Source organism: Jaculus jaculus, chromosome 2 (genome assembly GCF_020740685.1).
Source record: "Jaculus jaculus isolate mJacJac1 chromosome 2, mJacJac1.mat.Y.cur, whole genome shotgun sequence".
Lineage (NCBI taxonomy): Eukaryota > Metazoa > Chordata > Mammalia > Rodentia > Dipodidae > Jaculus > Jaculus jaculus.
In genome coordinates, this window is record NC_059103.1 from 151,700,298 (window position 1) to 151,726,586 (window position 26,289).

The 26,289-nt window shown below is 45.2% G+C and overlaps 1 protein-coding gene across 4 annotated transcripts in view; it reads right to left on the reverse strand.

Annotated features, from left to right (window-relative positions):
* Pag1 (phosphoprotein membrane anchor with glycosphingolipid microdomains 1) overlaps positions 1 to 26,289 on the reverse strand; it is a 162,248-nt gene that overhangs the window by 5,603 nt on the left and 130,356 nt on the right. For all 4 annotated transcript variants that reach the window (XM_045142999.1, XM_045143000.1, XM_045143001.1 and 1 more), the window contains 5 exons: positions 19,809 to 20,019; positions 15,518 to 15,569; positions 9,963 to 10,059; positions 8,503 to 9,089; positions 4,473 to 4,532 (listed from right to left, as the gene is read on the reverse strand). In XM_045142999.1, the coding sequence (XP_044998934.1) occupies positions 4,473 to 4,532; positions 8,503 to 9,089; positions 9,963 to 10,059; positions 15,518 to 15,569; positions 19,809 to 19,939 (927 nt within the window). In that variant the 5' untranslated portion in view covers positions 19,940 to 20,019. The remainder of the gene's footprint in view (positions 1 to 4,472; positions 4,533 to 8,502; positions 9,090 to 9,962; positions 10,060 to 15,517; positions 15,570 to 19,808; positions 20,020 to 26,289) is intronic.

A 26,289-nucleotide genomic window follows, 5' to 3' on the forward strand; every position in this document is an offset into this window, starting at 1 on the left:
CTATCTTCAGTTTTGGCAGCACATCAGTTGCATTTCCTTAATTCTCTGTGAACTAAGTCCTGTGGACCTCTTCAGGGGATCAAGGATAGGATATGTGGAACTCACGAGACCTGGCCAGGTGCATCTCATGCTATATTTTATTTCACTATAAGGATAATGCTCCAATGCAAAAGGCTCCACTGCTTTAACAAAAGGGGCAGAAAACATATATGAGAGCAGAGAGTCTCTAAATGTGGGCTGGCAACATCCACAGCAGGAGGTCAGAGAGGACAAACCATTTGGTCTCACCGCAGCACGTCTGACTTAGACATGCTGGGTGGGAGCCTGCAAATGGATGCCTGAGCAAGTGTGAGAGCCGCTGAGTTGGATTACTCCATGCTTCCTGCATCGACGGGCGCGGCAGAGTGTCTGCCAGCTTCTGGTGGCAGCATGCGCGCTCCTGTGAGGGTGCTGGTTTCTGTGCTCTTCTGACTCTGTTGTCTGCCATTGGCCACACAGGCCTTTACGGACTGGGTATCATTTTCTCCATTGCTATGAACCAGCCAGATCAGAAATGAACTTTGGAAATGACTTACATGGTACTGTAGTGAGATACCTTCACTGCCTTACTACACTTGTCCATATAACATATAGTATCAAGTAGGGTTTAATTTTTTTTTTTTTGAGGGGGGCGACATATTAAATATACTGGCTAAGAGATACTTGAGAAGTTTTATTTTAATGTTAAAAGGCATGGTTAGGACCTGGATGTGGTGGCAGATATTTGTAGTCCCAGGACTTGGGGAGGCTGAGGCAAGAGGACAGCAGCAAGTTTGGGGACATCCTGGGTGAGAATCAGGCCAACTAGGGCTACGTAACAAGACTCTGGCTCACTGTCCTCTCTTGCCTAAAATTGTGATTGGAAATAGTAAAACATATTCTTTATTACTTGCATTTAACTTTTACCACAGTGCTTTGTGCCTGACTCATCCTAATTCCCAGGAAAAAAAAAAAAAAAAAGTGTTTCCTGACAGACACTTGGCTCCCCTAGAGCCCAGAACATCCTCCTGCTTTTCTGGGCTGTCATACTGTGGGCAAGGTTTCTAGCTGGCTTGGAAGCTTCTGAAGACAGACAGGCCTGCTGCCTATTCACTGGTCATCTGGAGATGAAGTTTTCTCTACCAGCTGGTGGCTCAGTTTTGCTGGTCCTTGACAGAAAAATTATCTTTGGAAAACCCTCATGCTGTTGATCCAACTGTTGTAATAAACAAGAAGTTCACATTCTAAACTGCTGTCAACATAAGAAGGATGATTTCTTTGAGTTTAAGATGAATAAAAGAAAGCTCGGGCTGGAGAGATTGCTCAGTGGTTTAGGTACTTGCTTGTGAAACCTAAAGGCCTGGATTCAATTCCCCAGCACCCATTTATAGCCAGAAGCACAGAGTGGCCTATGTATATGGAGTACATTTATAGCAGTAGGAGGCCCTGGTATGTGCCTTTTCTCTTTCTCTTTCTCCTTGAAAATAAATAAATAAAAATTAAAAAAGAAAGAAAGCCTAGCTCCTTATGGTGAGGTACAAGCATAGGGAACCCATTGTCTAAAAGGCAGTCCTAGCCAAGAATGTAGACAGATCACAAGGGGGTATACCATAGATGATAGGACTCTGGGGAATCAGTATGACCTTCCAAGAAGGACAGACACACCTGTGCCTTGATGGTAGCAGTGACAGGATGCCCCTCCCTGCTTTGGCTCTCCTCATAGTACTTCCTCATGGTTTCACTCCTCCTTTCCTCTTCATAAGCACTCTTGTGTCTTCTTTGCCTTTATACTTTTTAAAGTTGTAGGCTCTTTTATAAACTGGCAACTTAACATTGACTCTGGGAATGAACCAAATGTGTGAGGGTGTCACTGGGCATCCCATGCTCCATCAAGACTTTTCAGGACTTCTAATACTCAAAATGAGTACATTTGAGGATATTTGTTTTCTAAGACAATTGCTTTGTGTATATATAGGTTTCTCTTCCAGCCCCTTTGACATTTAGAGACTCAATTTTTCTCCTTAAAATCTTTCATGTGTATAACTAATTCCATAGATTGTTATTATGTTCTCACAAATGAAGCTTCCTTTTTCTCATTTCTTAGTTTCAGTCTGCACAGCTTAACGCTATAAGAATACAGAAACAAATGACTTCTACATATACTGTCTCTAAATCTTCCTAAAATTAATATTCAGGGATTAGTTTTTCTTTAATTTGGGGATAAAGATTCAATTAGTATAATGAGGTGCAAATTTACAAGCCACATCTTTTTAAATTTTTTTTTTTTGTTTTTTTTTTTGAGGAAGGATTTCACTCTAGCCCAGGCTGACCTGGAATTAACCCTGTAGTCTCAGGGTAGCCTTGAACTCACAGCGATCCTCCTACCCCTTCCTTCCCGTGCTGGGATTAAAGGTATGCACTGCCACACCCGGCTGCCACAAAAAATTTGAAGATGCAAAGTACTTTAAAATTTTAAAACAGAATTGATTTATCATAAACTATTTATGCCCAGATCTCTATTTTCTTCTTTTCAAGATGGAGTCACTGTGGTTGTAGAAAACAGACCAGAGGGCTAATGAGAGGTGCCCTCAGTGGTGATCTGTGTGTGTATGGAACAGTTGAGAAATGCTCTTGACTGGACAATGGCAGTATCTGGGACAGTGAGGGAAAGGAGACAGAAAGGGTTACACTGGAGTTCTGTCTTGTGCAGCCAGGGAGACAGGTAATAGGTCCCTTCTCCAAGAAAGGGAACATTCAAATGGTATCACCTAAGGAAAACACTTTTCCTTGAGCTTCCACCTCAGGAGACTATCTCCATGCACCAGCACTGCATTCAGAGCTCTGTGTAGGAGGCATGCGTAGTAGGTGTGCGTGCGCTGGTCTTGTACAGGCACAAAGCTCCCCACGCTGGGCGTGCTACTCCATCACACCCAGCTTGAAGAGGGCAGGTGGCAGCACTCAGCCTGGCTCCACATGTGCCACACAGCCTGGTGTTGCAGTCAGCTTCGCGTTGCTGGACAAACAACTGCTTATAGGACGAAAGGGGTTTATTTCTTACAAACTGCAGAGGAACACCCACAGTGGCAGAAGCTGACTCACGCCCATAGATCCATAGTAAAGAGGATATCATCCGAAGAGCCAGCAAGCACCAAACACCAACAGCACAAACAGCAGACCTCCGAACTGCTCTCCCCACACCTGACAGTGCTGGACTCAAGATCTGCCCTCAGTGACATGCCTCTTCCCCAGGAGGGCTCTGTCCACGGCAGATTCAAGATTTAAGTCTGAGCTCATTAAACCACTACACTGGCATCTACACTTTGAAGGCTTCGTGAAAAGTGATGAACTTTTAGCCCTGCTTCTTGGGAGTCCACAATCCATTTACATTGGCTGCTATATCAGACTGGAGCTCCAGCCCATGGTGGTCCTTGCTGAAGTTCTCTGCTCTCTGCATCTAAAATTCCCCACTGGGACATTTCCCTTGCCTCCCAGGCAGGATCAAATTACTTACAGCCACCTCTCGCCATTTGTGAAAATTTCCAGCCCAGTGCTGGTCTCCCTCAAACCAGTCTCTAGGCTGTGATCTAAAGCTCCTCGAATTTCTAAATTCTAAATTTCTAAAGCTTCTCAAATTTCTCTCATTTGTTTTCTCCTGCCTCCTCTTTGAGCTTGTCTGACCCTCTTTTCCTACCCAGTTTCTTTCACTTTGCTGCACCCCACCATCCACCTTGGCATACCACCTGCTGGGCACATTCCCACCATAAAAAGTCAACATCCAAACCATGACGTCTAAGCACAAACCTAAAGGAACATTTCAGCTCTTTCAAACAAAGAAGAAAATTACACTACAGCCATTCCTGGAGGAAAAGCTCTACGTTTTTAGGCAATCTCCCTAGGTAGCCCAGGCTAGTAGTGAACTCCCTGTCCTCCCACCTCAACTCCCTAAAAGCCGAGATTATGGGTGTGCACCACCATGACTCATGGGAATCGCTGTGCTGTTTCTTTCTTTCTCTTCCTCCTCCTCTCTTTTATTTTTGAGACCAGGTCTCATGTAGCTCAGGCTGGCCTCAAATTCACTCTGTAGGGGATACCCTTGAACTCTTTAAATACTATTTATTTATGATACAGAAAGAGTCAAAGAGAGAGAGAGAGAGAGAGCGGGGGGAGGGAGGGAGGGAGAGAGAGAGAATGGGTGTGCCAGGGCTTCTAGTGACTGCAAATGAACGCCAGACACATGCAGCACCTTGTGCATGTGGCTTTGCATGAATCCTGGGAAATACAACCTGGGTCCTTAAGCTTAGCAGACAGGCACCTTAACTGCTAAGCCATTTCTCTAACACTGTAGCATTGAAATGTTGACCCTCCCAGGTGCTAAGATTACAGGGATGTACCAACAAGCTTGACTTTTGTTCTTTAGCAAAGGCGCTTTATCGTTAGGAAGAAATCAAACTTACCTCTTCCTCTGTGAGTGTTGGGTCTTCTTCCCGAGACTTATATGACAATGAACTAAATCTCTGTCAAACAAACACAAAGCAAAGCAGTTTGAAGTCGACATTCCACCCGATCTCTTGCACCTAGTTCCCCATGTGTACACAAATCCTTTCAAGTGATTTCTATGGAACACAAAGTAATTAAGGTCATCTAAGAAACCCTTGCATAAGGGCTGGAGAGATGGCTTAGCGGTTAAGCGCTTGCCTGTGAAGCCTAAGGACCCCGGTTCGAGGCTCAGTTCCCCAGGTCCCACGTTAGCCAGATGCACAAGGGGGCGCACGTGTCTGGAGTTCGTTTGGAGAGGCTGGAAGCCCTGGCGCGCCCATTCTCTCTCTCTCCCTCTATCGGTCTTTCTCTCTGTGTCTGTCGCTCTCAAATAAATTAAAAAAAAAAAAAAAAAAGAAACCCTTGCATAAAACTGTTCTTGGCTACCTAGCCATGTTACATGTCTTAGTATTTACATGGGTAGGTAAAAATAAGCCAAAATCATTGTTTATACTATTTCAATTACTAATTATCACTGAAGTATGGGTCACCAATGAGAGGTTGACAGTTTAAAATAAAGGCCTTTCTTTACAAAATGCCTGAAGTTTGTCTTCCACGGTTGGCAGGTATGACAGGAGAATTTCCACAGCTGGTGGAGAGCCATCTGCCATGGCGGCTTTCCTCCTGTCTCATTTCTCAATGACTCTGGCTCCTGCTTTGCTGTCTCTCTAACACATTTTATGTCTTAATGCTTGGTGACTCCAGTGAGTGTGCACTGGTCTCAACTGCCCTTTTGTTCCTTGCCCCTTCCCTCCTGCGCTGCTGACCTGCCCCACCTCGGGCCCTCACCTCTCCAAGCCTTGCCTACCACAGTCCGAAGCCCTCCGCCTCCCTAGGTCCTAGCAGTCTCTTCTAGAAACCACACGTCACTCGAGCCCTCTTTCTATAACCCTGTTCAAACACACTGTGGTGCAACCATCTTTTCTGTCTTCTCTTCTCCTGATGTCTTTCCTTCCTGTGTCACGCCTGGCCATCAGAACCCATTATAAATACTCAGCTCCTCCTGGGCCACGTGAACCAGTGGGTTGGCTCTCGGAGCTGCTCTTAATCCTAGGACACATCTTTGAAGCTGTTTTCTTTGACCCTCTCTTTCTACAAATCTCCAGTATCTCTTCACCCAGCCACTGTGAGCTGGGTTCTTGCTTCCTCATTCACCGAGAAAACCGAAGGAGGCAAGGGAAGTTCTATGAGCTATACACCCTGTACATACCAGCCCTGATGTCTTCCTGTTGGTACCCTGTGACCACAGATGAATTTGCCACACCCAATCTAAGGTATCCCTCCTTTACACAGGACTGTGTCCCCTTACCTCACACCACATCTGAATACAGCTTCAGTAACTCTCCTGTTTTGTCTACATCACTGGTTTTCTCCCTCTGGGATCATCTCTCTACACACACACACACACACACACACTCCTCTCATTCTAGATATCAAACAAAACAATACAGACTCAGCTGCACTTCCAGCTCCATCTTTTGCCTCACTTCTGCACAGTAATGTCTCAGGTGCTTTTCCTCTTCTGTTTTCTCTCTACACCCCTTTCAGTCAAGTTTCATTCATCTTGGTCCCCAGTTAGCTACCACGTCACAGTGGTGGCTCGTTTTCTGGAGCCATCTGCTGCCTGTGTTCCAGAGTTCATTCCTTCTCCACCGCCACTTCCTTCACATAAATTCTAGCCCCGTGACCGCCCCTGCTTTGCAGTCTTCCATCTCTCCTGCTGGTTCATTTTCCAGAGCTGTGCTCTTGGCACAATTCTGGTCCCGGTTTATGCTCACCACCTGTGACTTAACCCAATCCAATGGTTCTAGAAGTCACATTTCTGCTGACAGCTCTCAACTGTGCCAATCCAGCCCTGGCCCTCCCTCTCAGCCCACTCATTTTCCTAGCTACAATGACATCCCCAGAACTGAGGGCCAGCCTTTTTCCATATCTGCCTGCGGCCCTTCATCTTAGTTCACGGAGTCTCCCTGAACCCAGGGGCTGGGCCAGGCTGAGACTGATTCACCAGCAAAGCTTGGCTCTAGCTTAGCCCCTCTCATCACTTCTGTAGCCTCTGCCTTGACAAGACACCCTTCCTCCATGTCTTACCTGATCACTGGAATACAGGGAACTTGCAAAGCACGGGCTGTGCTGTGCCATTCTATCGGTCTTATTTCGACTGTAAGCCCCGGCCAGGCAGCTGTCTCTACTCTCATCCTTGCTCTTCTCTGTCTACTACACTACACACCCTCCACATGCAAGGCTTGCTCCATCTCCCAGGCTTCCCAGAGAGCAGCTCATATGAAAAGTATTCTCTTCACACAAGCAGGCATATCACATAGCTTGTCACTTCCTTAACTCTGCTTAAACATGGTCACCTGACATCTAAGCAGAGATTACTCTATCCAAAAGTACACTCCCCACCCCACATATGCCCAATCTTCTTCATTCTATTTTTCTTATAAACTTCAAATTTTAGGTTAGCTCCCACGTGTAAGTTCCACTGGAATGGAACTTTTGACTGGACGTTTTGTCCGTTATGCCTTGCTCCCAGGGGCATTCCCGGAGCACCTAGATCATGTGGTGACAGAGACGGTGCTCATCAAAATCATTTTATTGCTGGGTCCCAGGACTTGGGAGGCCGAGGTATGACGGTCACTGAGAGTTCAAGGCCAACCTAAGACTACATAGTAAATTCTAGGTCAGCCTGGGATAAAGCGAGACTCTGCTTCAAATCCTTCCCCCCCCATTTTTTTAATTGAATAAATAAACAAATATTAAACATTTCATTAAATTTTCAATTCACTTAAAATGTTTTTCCCATAGAAGACAATTATTCAATGTTACTACAATGTAAAGAGAGAATCTGAGTCTCAGAAGGGTATTTCTGTTTTTTTTTTTTTTAATGTAAAATCTGGAACAATAAAATAGGATAGAAAACTGACCTTCTTATCTCCCAAGTATTTGTTGACACACAGCTTTTACTAGTTTAGGCATTTTAAATTTATTCTGTTTTCATTGTGTTTGGTTGTATGAGGGCAGACTCTTAAGACTGTATTTACTCATTTTCAAAACATGACCAAAAATACATTAATTGGGCTATCAATGGTTACTTTCACAGATAATGTGAGAAGTTTTAATGTACTCAGAGAACAATACAAAGAATGACTTCCTTAGTGTAACTAACAATCACAGCCGGGGGCCAGTTTCAGACCTTGAACTCCATAGTGTTTTATGATCACAGTTGACTAATAACTCCTTGCCTTCCCTACTTGGGGGCTAGAGATGTAGCTCACCTAGAAGAGAGCTTGGCTTTTGTTTTTCTGTATAGAGAATAGAAATTCAATATTAGCCGCCTGAAGCAGAGTGGACCTCATTAAATCAAGGACATTTTGACATCTACAGATGTGAAGTTCACTGTGGCTCAGACATCATTAGACACACAGAAGGCTGTGGACATGGGAGAGCTCCACTTGCGGTCCAAACTTTGGAGCCACAGGTTCTTGCTGAAGAACGGCGGCAAAATAAGACTGCTTAGTTAATTTAGAACAAAATATACAGTCGGTTGCAACCAGGGACACCTACATGTCAGGTCCCTCTGTACAGGTCGCTATGCTTGGAGTTGTGGGATGTGGGAGGTTCAAAGCTACCATGCTACTGGAGGCAACAAGAAGTAGAAAAGGGAAACCATGCAGCAAGGAATCTAGTCTATTTAATTCTTGGTCTTCAGAAGGAAGAAAATACTAGTTGGTCTTAATCAGTCATGACATAAAAAATATCCAAGTGAAGTAGTAAGGTGCTGAGAGAGAGATGTTTTATAAACACAAACTGTGTTTTACTGTTGGAGCTTACACTAGGATAGCTTTTGCCATTCACTGAACTCCCAAGTTTATAGACATTTCCCAGGATACTGTGGAAGTCAATCCTCACAATCACAGTCCACAAAATGAACATGCTAGAGCCCACCTTGCTGGGTTCACTGGTCTCCTCTGTGGCTTGCTCTTCTGCTTCTCTCTCCCCCTTCTCTGGAAAGTTTGCATTCTCATCCAGAAGTTTAACAGGTACAGGTGGTGGGGCCTCCTCTTCAGGATCACAGGAAGTTCCCAGAATGCTCTCTGCATTGGCGCTCTGGCGGCATTTTTTGTTTCTGTCCACCGAGGCATACTCGGCAAACTCGGCTTTGCCCTGTGCTTGGGACTCAGGAAGCTCTTTCAAGGCGGAAGTAGACTTGGACCTGCCACTCTGGCCTTTGTCCGTCACCTCCTTGATCTCCTTCACGGTTTCATATAGGCAGTCCTCCACCATGTTCTCCTGGGAGGAGCTGTCCTTGAGCACTTCATAGGGTCCCTCCATGCCTGGGCCTGGGTCCCCATCCACACTCCTGGTAGTGAGCATTGTGTCCACTGTGCTTTCTGGAGGGATCCTGGGCAGCTCCCGGCTCTGATGACACTTGGGCTTGCCCATGCTATCCTGGGAGTCCAGCAGATCTGAAGCTGAGGTCTGGACTTCCTCATAATGCTGCATGCAGGTCAGGGTGCTATCTTCTGAAAGAACTGAGGGAACATGAGTATTAATAACAGAGGAAGGAAGAAAATCCCTTAAATTACTAGCAAATAAGACCATGGGATGTTATGTTAAACCAAGACATTTACTTTTACCTGTTGGTCAGTGGTGAATTATGGACATTAAGATGTCAGCTGGTATTCTAATTTCAGTCACAGCTTACAGGGAGCCATCCCCTATGTCTTTTCCAGCACAAGATTTAGCAAATTATCTACTTCTATTACTTATTGTTATGCCTGTTGAGACAGGTACAGGCAGAGGATCCTATGTGACTAGAGGATGAAAGTACAAGGTGGTGCAGGACTATAATCCCACATCCTTGGGAGGCTAAGTTGGAAAGACTTCATGTTCAAGGCATGCCTGGGCCACAGAATGAGATCAAGGTCAGCCTGGGCAATTCAGGGAGATTTTGTCTCAAAGTAGAGAATGAAAGGAACACTAGAGCTGCAACCCAGAGGAAAAATAATTGCCTAGCATGCACAAGGCTCTTTGTCCCATTCCCAATGCCATAAACACACAAACAAACAAAAAGTAGTGAGAGCGTAATTTTGTGCTAGAGTTCTGTTACCTTGAAACTGAGAAATGTAATCATGTCTGTCTGACAGGGTAGCAATGATAGGACAATAATTAGTGGTAAGCTGCCAGGACTAGGATAAATGCCTTTGTGTGCACACATATGTTCTGAGAGCAATGCCCAGCACACAGAAGCAAATGTCTAGATAGTAGGTATCACTTACGCAAATGAGACTAGTTATAACAACAAATGAGCAAGAACACATTTCCTGATTTTTGGGAAACCTTGTTTGAAACCTAGTACAGGTGATGAGGGCTACATGTGAAGCTGGTTTGTTTTCAGAACTTACTATCGCCGTTGGTGAGCACCCCATTCTGTTCACTGCTAGCAAGTGCATCTGTTGTCAGGCTGGTCACTGAGTGGCTGAACATCTCCTTGTCAGAAGGCTGCAAAACCCAAACAAATCCATGTCTAAGAATCAGGTGGGCACTAGAGAAAGACACATGACTTCTGTTTTTTCTTTCAATTTTTGCATGTGTGTGGTGTGAGTATGGATGTGCATTTTGTGTGCATGTATATGCACATGTGTATGGAACCAGAGATTAATGTCAGGTGTTGTAGTTACCTTCTCCTTGATGGGAGAAAACACCTGATCAGAAGCTGCTGATGGGAGAAAAGAATTATCTTGTCTGATAGTCTCAAGGGGAAGCTTGATGATGGCAGGGGAAAGCATGGCACAAGCAGGGGTGGACATCACCTCTGCCATAGCGAGTGGAAAACAGTGGCAAGAAAGTGAAATGATCTCTGGCAATGGAGGGTTGGCTGTAACATCCTAAAACTATCCCCAACACCCCTCCTCCAGCAAGGTTCCATCTCACAGACTGCCACGTGCTGTGGACTAAGCATTCAAAGTACATGAGTTTATGGGGGACATCTGATCCAAACCACTATAACAGATGTCTCCTCAATCACGTTGCACTTTATCTTTTGAGACATGGCTGCTCTCGGTGAGTCCAGAGCTCACTGATTGGTCTAGAATAACTATCCATTAAATCTCAGGGGTCCACCCTCTATCTCCTCAGTGCTGGGAACATAGGTGCCTCCATGCCTGGCACTGACATGGATGCTGGGGATTCTAGGTAAGATCCTCAAGACTGGGCCACTAGCACTTTACCCAGTGAGCCATCTCCCCAGCCCACTCATGGCTTTTGCTAAAACTCAAAACAGCCAAACCCCAGACTAGAATCCATTACCTAAATTAAGCTAAATAAAGTAAAATTATACTGAGCCTCTTGGTTAAAGTCACATTCAAGTGCTCAGTAGTAGAAACCATATCTTATATGGCACTGATTAGAAAACACGATTGTCACTGTGGACGCTCTTTTGGGATAGTATGCTTCCAGAGCACTAAGGAAGCTGGGACATTTCAGGAGTATCGGCCGTGCTCCCGCCTGATGTTCTACAAACAGGTTACTTACTTCACAGAATGGAGGGGACAAGAAATCCTGCTGATAGTCAGAATGGAGCACACAGGAAATAGCCCCATCATTGTAACAAGGTGTCGTGAAACAAAGCAATCAAAAGTATCGCATTGTGGTTTGAATGTACTGGGACAATGGAAAAGGTTCCAAGAGGGGGACCTCTACCTGTTGGAAGCTCCACTTGGAAAAAAAAAAAAAAACAAATTTATTTAAAGTAACAAAGCCTAAACTGAAAGGACTCCCTGTGGAACACAACCACCTGGGGAAGTGTTCTGACAAGATCAGTTTGGAAGGTGCACAGAGGATGCTGCTCTGTTGCAAGGGGCTAGACTATCCCCCAGCTGGCAGCAGAATTTGTCAGCATTATCTATGTGGTACTAGTTTTACAGGCATGAAAAAAATGAAAGAATGAGGGGGTCGAGACATTTTGCTGCACAGATTCAGAGGACCACTGAGGCTGAGCAATGTGAGGCAGAGTTGGGTTCCATGCAAGGAGGCCCTGAGAGGCTATGGTATAAATCAGTGATGATGACACCTCAGTTGGAGAACCCATTATGTTAGAGAAGCCAGGATCATGGAGTATCCTGCTCCACCAAAAGCTATATGCTCAGAGTGAATCCTGTCCAAGACAGAGACTATGTGTGGTGGGTTGTATGTGACGTGTCCCCTATATTCTCATGTGTTTGTGATTCAGCTTCATTCTTAGTCCTCAATCTCTGAAGCCTTTGGGAGGTGGAGTCTGGCTGGAGGAAGGAGGGCAGGCCTTGAGGTTTGTTAGTCATAGGTAGCTCACTCTCTACTTCCTCTCTGCTGCTCATGTGATGACCCACTGTGGGTTTTTGCTGGTTTTCTGGTCATGATTAAACTTCTCAAAGCTGTAAGTCAAAATAAACCCTTTCATTTGATAAGATTTTTATAGCCTGGTGTTTTGTCTCAGTAATGAGAAGGTAACTGATGCATTATTTGTGCTACAGGCAGCAGAACTGGAGTGGCAGGGCTACCCAAGCCTTGGAGCCTGGGTGATTTCATCACAAGTCCTAGGAACCTGATATGGAGCTACAGGATTTAGTTTTGTTTTGTTTTCCTTTGATCCAACCTTTCTGTGTTGTATCTATTCCTCTTTAGAAGGGGAATGTTTACTTTGTACCATTGTATGTTAGAAGTATGTAATTTGTTTTTAAATTTTCCCAGGGGTGTGTGTTTCATAGTTAAGAGGTTTCCTTAAGTCTGAGAAGAGACTTTGCACTTGAACAACGTAGGGACTGTTAAAAACTGGGGATTTTAAAGTTATACAGATTGCATTTTGCATCATGAGATGGCCATGGAGTCTGGGGGGCTAGGGCAGAACACTGTGGTTTGAATGCAAAGTGCCTCGCATAGGCTTATGTGTTTGAACACTTGGTCCCTAGCTGTTCCCACTGCTTGGTAAGGCTGTGGAGCGTTTAGGAGTTGGGGCCTTTCTGGAGGAAGTGGGTCACTGGGTGTGGGCCTCAGGCTTTTACAGCTTGCCCTACTTCCTTGCTCCCTCTCTGCTTCCTGGCGGTGGCTGCACTGTGACCAGCTCTGCTTCATGCTCCTGCTGCCATGATGGAAAGTATCCCTTGGGACTATAACCCAAACTAAATGTTTTCCTTCCTTAAGTTGTGTCTAGTCAGAAATGAGTAAATTATTACAACAAAGTATCACCTGCTGTCTCTTGATAGGAATAGACTTCAGTATGGTCAAACACAGAAAAAAAAAACAACCACAAAACAAAACAAAAAAACTACCACTGATTTCTGAGTATTTCAGGAAAAGTCAAGTCTTTGACTTCAAGGCTCATAAAAATGATCAGATAATAAAAATAGCTTTGAAAATCTCTCCTTTTCTTACAAATGGTTGCAGGACACTTGAAGGGAAGAATCTCACTGTTTCCTGCAGGGCTACAGGATGTAGACATTGCCTGGAACATGATGGGCTGAGCTATCATGCAAAGCGGTCAGAGACAAGTTGGTTCTTAATATATTTCTTTAAATATCTCCGTGGTCTCAGACAGCAGCTTCACTGAATGAGTACACGATATCATCTTACCCTTTTCACTTCCATTGCCTGTGTGACCAAAGAGGCAACTCGGGCTCCAGGATGCAAGGTGGAAGTCCTGAGGTAACTTGCACAGCAGCCTTAGACGGCTGGTCTCACAAATTTCCTGACTTCTCATGGAGAACAAATAATAACAGACAGCAAATGCCCTTGCTGTGGGGCACTATACAAGTATCTGGGCACCCCACTGTTTCTGGTCAATGTCACTTCCATCTTCTGCTCTGTGAGATGGTTACACTGCAGGTTGCCAGGAACTTGTGATGCGGGTGCTAATATCTCAGAGGCAGTGTTCTGACAAGTGGGTATTTGGGAGGAAGCTTTCAAGCAGCTCATGAAATAATCCATCATGGCCAAATTTCCATGATCTAGGTAGGTTCTGACTACAATCTCCTACCTTCATGTCCACAAGATAAAAATAGGAGAATTGTACAATTTAGGAGATTTAGGAGCTGAGCGGCTAGCTGTATGGGGGTGCATGTGCATAGGCCCACTGCCCTTTGAGCATGCACCCTGGTATACATGCTGTCACAGACATACAGTCACGGAGTGAGTGCTGATGGAGAAAGAAAACGCGGAGTCATCTCTTCCCTTTGCTTACTTGCTGCTCTCTCCCTTCCTACCCTTCTCCTGATGCCCTTGGGCACAGCAGCAGGGACTGAAGGGCTGAAACAATGGCACACACATTAGAACCCACACCAGAATCATCTGGAGGGCTTGTCTTCACTCACTGGGCTATACCCCTGGGAACAGTTGTCATTCCCGCAAGCTCCCAGACGCTGCTGCTGCTGCTTGATGGTCCGGTTACACCTATCTTGTAATGAAGTGGAGGAGGCAGAAGCCTGGTCCTAGACCCACTTCACTGTCCACCTAACTCCCAGCTGGGTGGCAGGTGAAGAAGATGTAGGGGCTGAGATCTGTACGTGGGAGAAGCAATAGTGAAGACTCCCCCATCGTTTTAGCTCCCCGTCCCCAGTCACTTGCAGCACTAATCACTGGGGCAGAACCAAGGTGCCAGGATGATGAGAAGTGAAGACAACATGGATCACCCATGGCAGTGAAAGGAAAGAAACACGGGCAAGGAGAGGAGCAGTGGCTATGAGGTGAGATGGCACTGATGGGTGAGGAGGGTATGCCCACGCAGACAGAAGGAAGAGAACCCTGCAAACCCAGGACAAAGACGACAGGTAGTTCTGGCAGCTTCTTGCCTGCTTGGACTATAAGAACACTGGCAAGTGGAGTTTGGGCAGCCTGGCCTGCAGGTGCCTCCTGTGTGTGCTCTGAATACATGTGCTGGCTGCCAGCGAGGCTGAACTCTCATTACATGCTCGGCTCATCCATGCTTCCTTGTCACCCTGAAGACAGCCCCTGCTCCACCTTGAGAAATGAAGCTTTGTGCTAGAAGCATCTTCTGGGCGAGCACTGTCCTGGAGCTCAAGCAGGACCCCGAATGCAGCTTTGCAGACATGATGGTGGGTCCATCCCTGGCTGCTGAGAGTGCTCAGTCACTGAAGGGCATAGCCCAGAGTGAAAAGACAGGTGGACTAGGACAGTGTTAGGCTATTCCTCACCATGATGAGGCCCCACTGGACCCCAGAGGATACTCAGGGCCAGGGAATGCTGCTACACTTAAGGTGCTGTGGGCCTCCCCCAAACTTATGTCAGTATCCTAAGTCCTAGAACTGCAGAATATGACTATTTAAAAACAGGATCATTGCTGATGATAATAGTTAAGATGAGGCCACACCATGGTTGAGTGGACCCCAGTCCAGTATGCCTGATGCCTTTATGAATGGGAGGAACTTGAATACAGGGACAGACATGTAGAGAGGGAAAGACGACATGCAAAGTAGAAGAGGGCTACAGGAAAGTAAAGGCAGAGGCTGGTGTGAGGCATTTAATTCAAGAAGCTGCCAGCAAACCACTAGAGTCCAGTGTGCTCAGAGCCCTCCCTCAGGAGGAGCCAGCTCCAGCACCACCTTGAAGACAGGACTTTGTTTCTAGAGCTGAAGGACAGTGATAAGTGTGTTAAGTCACCAAGTTGGTCCTTGTAACAGCACTCCCAGACCAGAGGCAACATTGTGACGTCCCAGTGGTGGGCTAGAGCCCCTCATGGACCCTTCTGCATCACAACTGCCTCCATGACAGGAGCTCTCCAGCTTGTCTGCTAAGCTCTCAGGCCTCGGCCTGCAGATGGGAACCACAGGGCACTATTCACCTCTGCTTGTCCTGCCCCCAGTTCCACTGGGGACATAAGCCAGCAGTGGCACAGCTGGAGAGGTGACTGCTGTCTGCAAACAAGTGTACGGGTAGACAGACAGACAGACAGACAGACAGGCATGCTCACCACATTCATCAGGTTCTCATGGTCCCCGCTGTGCTGCTTTGGCTTCTTTTCTCTGAAATGGAAGAGAAAACATCGTCCTGATGTCAGATGTGTCCCTTCATGTCCCACAGACACTACTCTTTGCTATCTTAATTCTTACCCACTCCTAACCCTCCCTGGCTGCAATACCATGTTTATTTTCCTAAGAGAAAGGAAAATTGCACAGGATCTATGCAGGTGTCAAGGGCAAGAGGAAGTCAACATTATCCACAAGGGACTCATTCCCTTCCTGAGTACCCTTGTTACGGAAGCACAGGATCAAGTTCATAAGGAGAGGACAGAGGCAGGTTGTGAATAGAATCTGTTTATATCTAGACTACTCTGATGAGAGATAACTGCTATTTCCTTTAGTGAATTCTGACAATGATGTCATCCCCTCTCTTAGGAGTCTGCAGAGTCACAGTGTAAGACAGCAGAGAAAATACAGGAGATAACGATTTTTGGCACATCAGGAAGGTGACATACTCTTAGCATGAGTCATATGTACTTCGAGTCTATGGAAAAGTCTGTTGGGTAAAAATAGAATGTGTTTGTAGGCAGGGCAGTCTAAAGAAAGCCATCAGCTGTAAAGATGACATTTCTATCTAATGAAGGGGTGAGAGTGACACCTAGTGGGAGAGGGTGTCACTGCAGTGGCTGGCCCTTCCAGGCCTGAGGAGAGCCAGGACTTTGCAGGACTAGGGCAGTCAGAACAGTCTACCCTGGGCAGGGACGATCAGGTTGCCTGGGGTCTGACTTCATCCTTCTGATAGATTTTAGGGTCTAAAGCCATGTCAGACTTTCAAGTCACACTCTTCCAGTTTCTTCTGAGGGTGAGAAGGGAGTTTAGAACAGGGCTGGCTAAGCTGGTCTACACTGGCTTCAAGCCAGGGGATTACTCCAGAACACTGCCCTTATGCACCATGCTCATTCCTGAATGTCCCGGGAAATCACTGCTACCTTGAAAGAACTTCTTTTTTGGAGGATACTGACATTTTATGTGAGACAGAGCTATAGTGCTGTGGTGGTTTAAGTCAGATATCCCTTATAAAGTCCACAGCTGATGGCAATTTGGGAGCCTTGCTGGAGGAAGTGTGTGGTTGGGGGTAGGTTTAGGGGTATTATAGCCAGCTCCCCCTTGCTAGAGTGTGGCTTACTCTCACTCTCCCACCTGCTGTGGTGAGGGGATGTCCAGCCTCTGCTCATGCCATACTTTCCTCTGCTATTATGAAGTCTCCCTTCAAGACTGTAAACCAAAAGAAAAAAAAAAAAAAGAAACCTTTCCTCCCATCAGCTGCTTTTTGTCAAATGCTTTTTCAAGCAATAAGAAAGTAACTGCAACAGAAAATTGGTGCCAGAGGAATGGGTTCATAACGGCTAGAAACCCGACTGTGTGGCTTTGATTGTTTGGAACTGATCTGAGGGAAGAATGTGGAAGGATTTGAAACCTTGGCCTTAGAGGTGCCTTGCAGTGTTGAAGGTAAAGGTTTGTGGACCTCTGTTGAAAGACTCTATAAGAACTGTGGACTTTGAGGTTTAGCTTATGAAGGAAAAAGTGTTTGTCTGGACTGAGCTAAAAGCAGTTTGTGTGAGAAGCTAGCTGAGCTCTTCCTGTGTCCTGAGAAGTTAAGCAATTCTAAATCTAAAAGCAATGATAGAACATACAGCAGAAGGGTATGACACAGAAGACAATGAGTTTTAGGCTAGAGACAACAGCTTGGTTCAGTTGCAACTGTTTGAGACCTCACCCTCATTGAGACTGGGCCAGCATTGGGACAAAAGAAAGAATGTTGACTTTTTTTTTTTTTTTAATAAGGAGCATGAAGGAAGAATGCTGAAGACTTATTTTTCCTACTCTTCAAAGTTAGTTTTATCCCTCCCCTGTATTAACAATTTGGTAGCCTACCTGCTACTAAAGGAATATAAAAAACACAGGAAAGGATCACTGGATATGCAGTGCAGTTTGATTTTTGGACATGGCCACTGGGTGATGTGAGGCAAGGCAATGGAGCCCATGTGTGGAGGCCTGTGAGTTTGAATAGACGTTCCCCAATATACTCAGGATTTTATTAAAGTCTGTAATTTAGATCTGCAGCCACCTGGCTGAAGGCGGTGTCACTGAGGGTGGATCCTATGTTCCAGCCCTAAGGTGTGGAGGTATATTTGGAATTATACTCTACAGATAGGCAATGTACTGGAACTTTGCCTGGAATTTGTGTGCTACAGTTTTTGGATTTTGGCTTGTCACTCTTCTCTCTCTCAGCTTGGACCTGCGAAAAAAGGCCAGCTTCTTCTGCTGTTATGCAACAGATTCTCTGCCTCTGTAAGCTTTGGTAAATACCCCTTCTTCCATAACTGTGCCTGGTCTGGAAGTTCATCACCAGCAGCATGAGGTTGTCTGCTACAAGGCCCAATAAGACCATGGCATAGATGGACCATAGCTGCCGTAAAGATCCCAAGATTTTAGAGATGCTAAGACTACAGAAGGGCCACCAAAGAGAGCTGCTGGCTCAGGATGGAGTTCTGCCCAGGCAGTGGGCAGCCCATCTGGAGGGGTGGACTTGGAACCTCAGAGACTTTGTCACTGGTTACAGATGTTAGACTTGTAGATACAAGATACCCTGTTTGTTTCAGATTTTGTTTGGTTCAATCTTTCCTTGCAATGCCATCTTTTGCAGTGTGAATGTTTTCCCTGTGCCTTTATGTGTTTTCATTTTATAGGGTCCCAGTTAAGAGACCTTAGACTATTGGTATATTTCAAAATTATTGGGACTGATAAAACTATGGGGACTTTTAAGGTTGGAAACTGAATGTATTGTATTTCACATCACAGCTGGTTATGAGTTTATGGTGGCCAGGGGTAGAATGTGGTGGTTGTAATCCCCATAAACTCCTGTGTTCTGAATGCTTGTTTCCTAGCTCATGGTAATTTAGGAGGTGGTACTTTGCTGCAGGAACTGTGTTGGAATCAGGCTTAGGGGTGTTAGGGCCAGCTCCCACTTGCCAGAACTCCACCTGCTATGGCAGAGATGGCATCCAGCCTCTGCTCATGTCATGCTTTCCTCTGCCGTCATGAAGCTTCCCCTCAAGACTATAAGCCAGAACAAGAAAACTTTCCTTGCATCAAACACTTTTGGTTGGGTGCTCTCTCTCCCAGCAATGAGAAGGCACAACACATGCTTATTAAAAAAGACTTGTGATTAGTCCATAGGCAATATGTCTCTTTCACAGGCAAACAAGTCTGTTTCTTCATACATTGAAGTTTCATACTACACATTTTTAATAATACATGGTATCTCCAAAGACATGTAAAATCAGAATCCTCAGTAACTGCCAAGTGGTAGTGAAGATGTACATCTCACTCAGATTTCAAAAATGACCTGAGATGGAAGACAACATACCAACAACATAAAAAGGCTGTGTCCTAATGAGTAGTAGAACTTTTACCCTGAGAAATGTGAAACCTGAGAAATATAGGAGAGAGTCTGTGAATGCTCTACAGCAAAATACTAAGGATTTTCATCTGATTCGTGAAGAATGTCCTGGGACCCTTTGTAACTCATCTATGAGTGTCCATAAAGTGGGAGGCTTTTAAAAACATTATTTACTTATTATTTACTTATTACATACATACACACAGGGGTGTGTGCACGTGCCCGCACGTGGGTGCGTTCCATTGTCTCTTTTGCTGCATATGAATGGTAGACGTATGTGTCACTTTCTGTGTCTGGCTTTAAGTGAGTACTGGGGATTCGAAACCTAGCAAACTTTGCAAGCAAGTGCTTTTAACCAGTAGAAGCCTTTTTATTTTGTTTTGTTTTGGCATGTGTTTGGTGGGCATACATTTGTTTATACATGTTTGTATGTATATGGGAATGCATATATGTGAGTAGGCATGCATGTAGGCATATTTGGGTGAGTGTGTGAAGGTCAGAAATTAACACTGGGCATCTTCCTCAAGTCCTCTCCAATGTATTCATTGAGGCAGGCTCTCTCACTTGAACCCACAGTGCACTAACTGGGTTAGTCTAGCCTGCCAGCTTGCCCTGGGATCACCTGTCTTTACCTCCTAAGCACTGGTATTATATGTGGTATTACATGAACGCCCACCTAGCATTTATGTGGGAGTTGGGGATCTGAACTCTGGTCCTCATGCTTATGTGGCAAATGCTTCATCTACTGAGCCATCTCCCCAGCCTGGGCTTTTCAATGTAAAGACTCTTATAGGCACGAGGGACAGGTGAAGCTTCTGGTAGATCCAAGGTTTTCTCACCTGTCACAACTTGAGCACAGGAAGATGAGGAAGGTGATGAGGAAGAACATGGCGACAGCTGCCAGGCTTCCCCATAGCACCATCTGGACCTGCATGTATTCCCCACTCAGGGCGCTCCCCGAGGGTCCCATAGCGGGAGCTGGGACAGCTAGCTGGTGGAGTCAGTCAGTCCTTCATAGGTAGCCACATGGGGCCAAAGGGCTGCGTCCTCCTGTAGAAAGAACAACACATTTGGTCATAAATTCTCAAAGTGCCAGAACTTAAGAGGCTGAACATCCCTGATAGGAAAATGCAAAGCCCCAAACACTCTAGAATCTAAACTTTCCCAGTGCTGACATGATGCCACAAGCAGAAACTTCCATATCTGACCTCACAGGGTGGGTTACATACAGAGCATTTGTACACACCCCCCTTCAGATTATGTGTAAGAGGTGAGAATGAAAAAAGAATGAACTTCAAGTTCACCCTTTGATGTCTTTCCCAAGTGAGCTCATTACAGATCTTCAATTATTCCAAAATCCAAAAGAAAACAATAAAAGAACTTTCCAACACTTCTGCTTCCAATCACTTTGAGTAAGAAATACCTCCCATTAGATTCCTATCAGACTCAGAACAAAATCAGGGAGGAGGGTGCAGGCAGGAAGCTGGCACCATCCCCTCTATGGTCTGGCACCTGTTCGCCTTACGTAGAAATGTAATTTGGCAATGTATCCATCCCCAGCAGAACTGTGAAGCAAGAGATATTTTATCATCTTGGTATTGATATGGGATAGCTCTGAGTTGGATTAGAACTTCCAAGTCAGTGGTTCTCAAATCTTGGGTCCTTGTCCATCTTAGCAAGGAATTAAAAAATACAGACACATAGAAAGGTAAATTATGAGATTTTAGGGAGAGTTGAGGTAAGGAGGGGGGAAAATATGAAAACTCCCAAGCCTGGGTGTAAAGGGAGAGAGGAAACCCAGAAAAATCTCTCCTGATGGCTTGGATCAAATATTTTTATGAATTAGGAATCCAATTAATTTTCATTTGCTTCAATGACAGCACTGTATGTCACCCTAGAGTCTCCATATGCTTGCAGCTCTAGAACATCTTAGCAACAAACCCCAGAGCAACCCCAAGTGGGCAGTCACAGTCACCTCAGCAAAGGCAAACCTCCAGGCGCAACACGGGGCATTTAGTTCATAAGAAGCTCAAGGAGAGCACCCGCGGACAGTGGACTGTTTTCCTTATTCTGTGAGTCCACAATACCTCTTTATGATGCTCTACAAAAATGCAAGGTAGAACTTCCTGTGAGATACGTAATTTCTTTTCCAGGTTTGGTTACATATCATGTCTGTAAACACAAGTAATAAACTATCAAGTTGCTTCTGTCTGAATAAAAACTACTTCTCATTATTACGGATACAAATAATTCACTGAAACCATATCTACAAGTTTGCTACCATAGGAGGTTATTAAAATACATTCAAGAAACATTTAGTTCATGGAAACAAATGGAAATATATGAAGTAATTTTTTTATGTATAAGTATAAACCATGAACTATTTCAGGACGAACAAAGAATCTATCGCTTGCACACACATTTGCTTCTTCCGTCCTTCCTTCTTCACATAACTGATTAATCAGTGCTATTTACAATGTGCTAAGTTCTTAGCAGATAGCCGGCTCAAAGGCAGAGGCCCACCTGTGAGCCTGCTGGGTTCTCCTGCACCTCTCTCCATTTCTAAATGTTTCTCTTCTTCCCTCTCTTATCACTTCCTTAACAGGGAGACCAAAGGAATACAGTGAAATATGTGGGGTGCCAGACTAGTAGAACAGCCTCGGGAGAAAGGATGAAAGACAGTTATTACAAGCTACTGAAGAAAAGATGGAACTCAGAGAAAATGTGTCAAAATTCCCAGCTTATGTCCTTTCAATTAGAACTTTCTGAAAAGCTACTGAAAGAAATATTTTTTTTCTTTTTCTAAAAGTTCTCACTCCTCAAAAATCTCACATTGAAAAGAATGATCACCTGATACTGGTTTGAGTTGGCCTCAGTGTAAAATCACACCATAGGGACAAGTGCCCCATTGCTGGGGGTAGCCTTTGCCTTAGAGGCTCCTAACCCCACTCTACGGGAGGACCAAGGTGACAGCAGGGGCTTCAGGGAACAAAGGGGTAGCAGTCACCACCTACCAGGTCCCTGGAGGGGTTTGGCATCAAGCATCCTTACATGTATGTGGTGTGGGTTACATGCACATATGGGGGGAAGGGGGGCTTCTGCACCGACATGACCATCCGGGTGAGATTTTGCCAACGTTACAAGCCCATTACTTTTCTGCCTCATTCTCTTTCTGGATCTGTTCCTCTAATTCTGCTGCTCATTCCTTCTCTGGACAATACCTTAATTTAAAAAAAAAAAATTTATTTGAGAGAGACAGCTGGGGAGGGAGGGAGAGAAGGAGAGGAAGAGAGAGAGAGAGAGAGAGAGAGAGGGAGGGAGGGAGGGAGGGGAAGGGAGGGAGGGAGATAAAGAGGGAGAGAGAGGAAGGGGGAGAGGGAGAGAGAGAGAGAATATGAATGAGAATGAGAACAAATATGGGCACACCAGGGCATTCAACCACTGCAAACAAACTCCAGATACAAGCATCCCCTTGTGTATCTTGCTTATGTGAACCCTGGGAAATTGAACCTGGGTCTTTTGGCTTTGCAGGCAAGTGCCTCACCCGCTAAGCCATCTCTCCAGCCCCATTATCTTAAGTGCTGATGGTTTCTCTATAATTGAGCTCGAACTGCCTCCTGTTGCCTCCTTGTCCACATGTGTAGATGCACAGGGTCCCTCTCCCAGGGATGCATGTACACCTGCATGACTTGTGCTTTCTTCCTGGCAGGTATGAAGGTTGTGAGTTTATTACCCCCAGGGAGAACTGTTCTCTTTGAAGTTCATAAGAGATTCCATTGTCAAAAACAATTCAATTTTTGGACTACATCTGTAAATATTTTTTGAGTTATTCAATATGGGGCAAAGGAGGATAATTTATTTTTAGTGTAACTTAAGTGACATTTACTATGGTGCCTGAATGTCCCACTAAGTTGAGCTGCAGAATATGTTAATATTCATGCAACTGGAGACATAGTTAGAAGTTGCACATTGGCCTTTTGCATTGCAAAAAGCTTTGTTATCAGATGCACTGATACCAGATCAAGCTGGAGGTGTCGATGCAATGAAAATGTGTGGTACTGCTGAGGAAGAGACAGTGGGACTCCCTCTATCCTCCAAATCCATTTAATTGTGGATTACACATTACTCTCTCCCACTCTGGGTGAATCCACTAGTTCTCCTCCTACTTTCATGGCTTTTGTTTTCCTGCTCCAATGAATTTAGCTAGTTTGCTTTCACAAGCAGGGGTCAGGGGTTATTTACTGGTAGCATGGGCAAAGTACCAGTGCCACATCATTGAATAAGATTACTCCCTCTCCCCATGAGGAACTTTTCTCCTTACTGAGAGGTTATTCAGCACTCAGTGCTTGGAGTGATAGGACTTCTTCTGGGAATCCTTTCAGAAGTGGTTCTGTTTACCTTTGTGAGTGTGTGTGCATGTGTGTATGTGTGAGCATGTGCACAGCATATGTGGCGTGGGGTGAGATGTATGTGTGTATGTGCTGTGTGAGCATGCCCACGGAGGCCACGGGAGAACACAGGGTGTTCCTCTCCATCATTCACCAGCCTGACTTTCTTTGAGATGGACTCTTTCACAGATCTCAGAGCTTGCTGTGTTTCTTAGTGAGCCACAGTGATTCTCTGCTTCACACAGGATTAAGGAAACAGAATGTGTGGCTGTGCCCAACTTGTTACACAGGTACAGGCGGGGTGCTCTCAGGCCCTCGTGATTGTGCGGTAAGCACACTCAACCACTGCACCATCTTTCCAGCCTTGTCCTTTTTTTTTTTTTTTTAAAAAGGATTTCTTTTTATTTATTATTAGAGGCAGACAGACACACATACACAGAGAGAGAGATAGATAGATAGATAGATAGATAGATAGATAGATAGATAGATAGATAGATAAGATAGAGGGGGGGGGAGGGAGAATACGGGCATGCCAGCAGGACCTCTAGCTACTGCAAACGAAATCCAGACACATGGGCCACCTTGTGCATCTGGCTTACATGGGACCAGGAGAATAAAACCTGTGTCCTTAGGCTTTTCAGGCTTGCATCGTAACTGCTAAGCCATCTCTCCAGCTTCCTGTCTTTTTTTTTTTTTTTTTTTTTTTGCTTTTCAAGGTAGGGTCTCACTCTGGCTCATGCTGACCTGGAATTCACTATGTAGTCTCAGGGTGGCCTTGAACTCTCAGTGATCCTCCTACCTCTGCCTCCCGAGTGCTGGGATTAAAGGCGTGCGCCACCACGTCCGGCCTGTCTCCTTTTTAAGACAGGCTCTCATATTGCCCAGACTGGCCTCCAACTAGCTATGTAGCCATGAATGGCCTCCAACTTCTAAGAATCCTGCCTCCTTCTCTTGAGTGCTGATATTACCAGTATGTGCTCTGGCACCTGGCTTGCTTGTTTTGAGCTAAAAGCTTCATAATCTATCATCCTTTCAGGTCTATTTATTCCATGATGTTAATGAATTAGCACTTTAGTCAGCAAACCTAAACGCAGGTACTGTTTTGTGCCACAAGATGGCAGCATAATTCTAGTCTTGGCCCCAGCTTCCTTTATCAGAGAGAGACTGGCCCTCAATTACTCTTGCTGTCTTGCCTGGCATTTTAATTGTCTTCAAGAGCCTGGACTATCAGCCACCCAAATCAATCCCAATAAGAAAGAAAACAAATCTCAGACGGAATTAATGAAAGGTGCTGAGCAAATGGCAGCTGTTTACTTCTTCAGCCACACTTAACAGGTAGGTGCTCTGATCACAGTGGTCCTATAAGTAATACTTTGCAGGGTTGGGGGGCCAACCAGATTAGCAATGAGGAGGCTGACATTCTGCAGCTCCTTTGAAGGTCTGGGTCAGTAATGATAGTCATTACTGCTTTACAGCTGTCCTTGTCAACCTGTAATTAAGGATGATAGTAACTATGTCCTCCAATGATTCCTTATGGAAGGACTGAGGGAAGATTCCCAAGCGTCATGGGAATGGCTCCTTTCTGGTCATTACCAGGTGTGGGAACTGGTCACTGAAAGGACATGTTTTGGGCTACCAATGAGCCAGACAAGCTAATAGTGGCCAAGGAGCCACATTCTTCAGTGATGGGCCAAAGCAGAATGAACTGTGTGATGGAATTTTCATGTCTCCTGAGAAAGTCTTAGGCTTGAGTATTTAAATTCATGTGGACATCTCTTCAGATTGAAGGAACCTGAAGAGTCACAGGTGAGCTGCTAAGAACGAGCACGGCCCAGGCCCGCGTCACATGCTAAAGTCATAGAAACAAGTGTCCCTTTCCACCTTGCTGTAGAGTGAAAATTTTTTTCTCCTACATAATAAGATGTTACTGAGATCTCCCTATTTGCCCCTTTACTGAGTCAGGGGAAAAACACACTCAAAGATTAGAAGGTGGTGACGTTTTTTTCTCAGGTCATTTTATAATGTCATTACAGAGCAGTATCTTGACATCTCTTCCCACAGCATGTCACCTGGAAAGCCTTAGGCACCCGTCCAAAAGAACAGTTACTGAGACTCATTGCTCCTAAGAGCTGCAAGCTCATCCTGAGATCAAGTTTCAAATCCCTGTGGCTTCTGGTTACTTCTACGTCTCATCCTACTGACCCATTTAGCAAGCAGGAGAGGGGACACTTGGGGAGGGCTTGAATGTGGCTGCCACTTGTCTTCAAGATTACATTAAAATTGACATCCCTGAAATATTACTTTATTGTCTTATCAAAGTAAGTGTTTTTGATGGGCAAGAAAGTGACTTGTAAGACAGCTTTTCCTCATGGCATGATTTGGAGGCAGATTTCCTGGGCTTGGCTTGGGGGAGCAGTTTGGCTTTCCCGGATATGTATATTGTTTGTACCGTGGACAGAGCCTCGAGCTTCACCTGCTGAGCTTTGGGCTGCAGACTGGCAGAGCAGGCAAGGAGGCGCCTGGCATCCATGGGCTCCACGGGACAGTCGGAAAACATGCAGTAGGGCTTTGTGTGCTCTTTCTTGCCGTCTCATGTGTGCTCACATGACCTCACCTACAAGGTCTTTGAGGGCAGATATTGTAATCCTTTCCTTTCTCACTCTATTCCCAGAATCTCTATTATCTGAAAAAGAGGATCCAGGCAGGGATTAAAAAATATTTTATTTTTATTTATTTATTGGAGGGAGGGAGGGGAGAGAGGGAGAGAGGGAGAAAGAGATAATGGGTGTGCTAGAGTTTCTAGCCACTGCAAATGAACTCCAGATTGCATGTGCCACCTTGTGTATCTGGCTTACGTGGGTCCTGGGGAATGGATCAGAGGTCCTTTGGCTTTGCAGGCAAGTGCCTTAACCACTATGCCATCTCTCTAGCC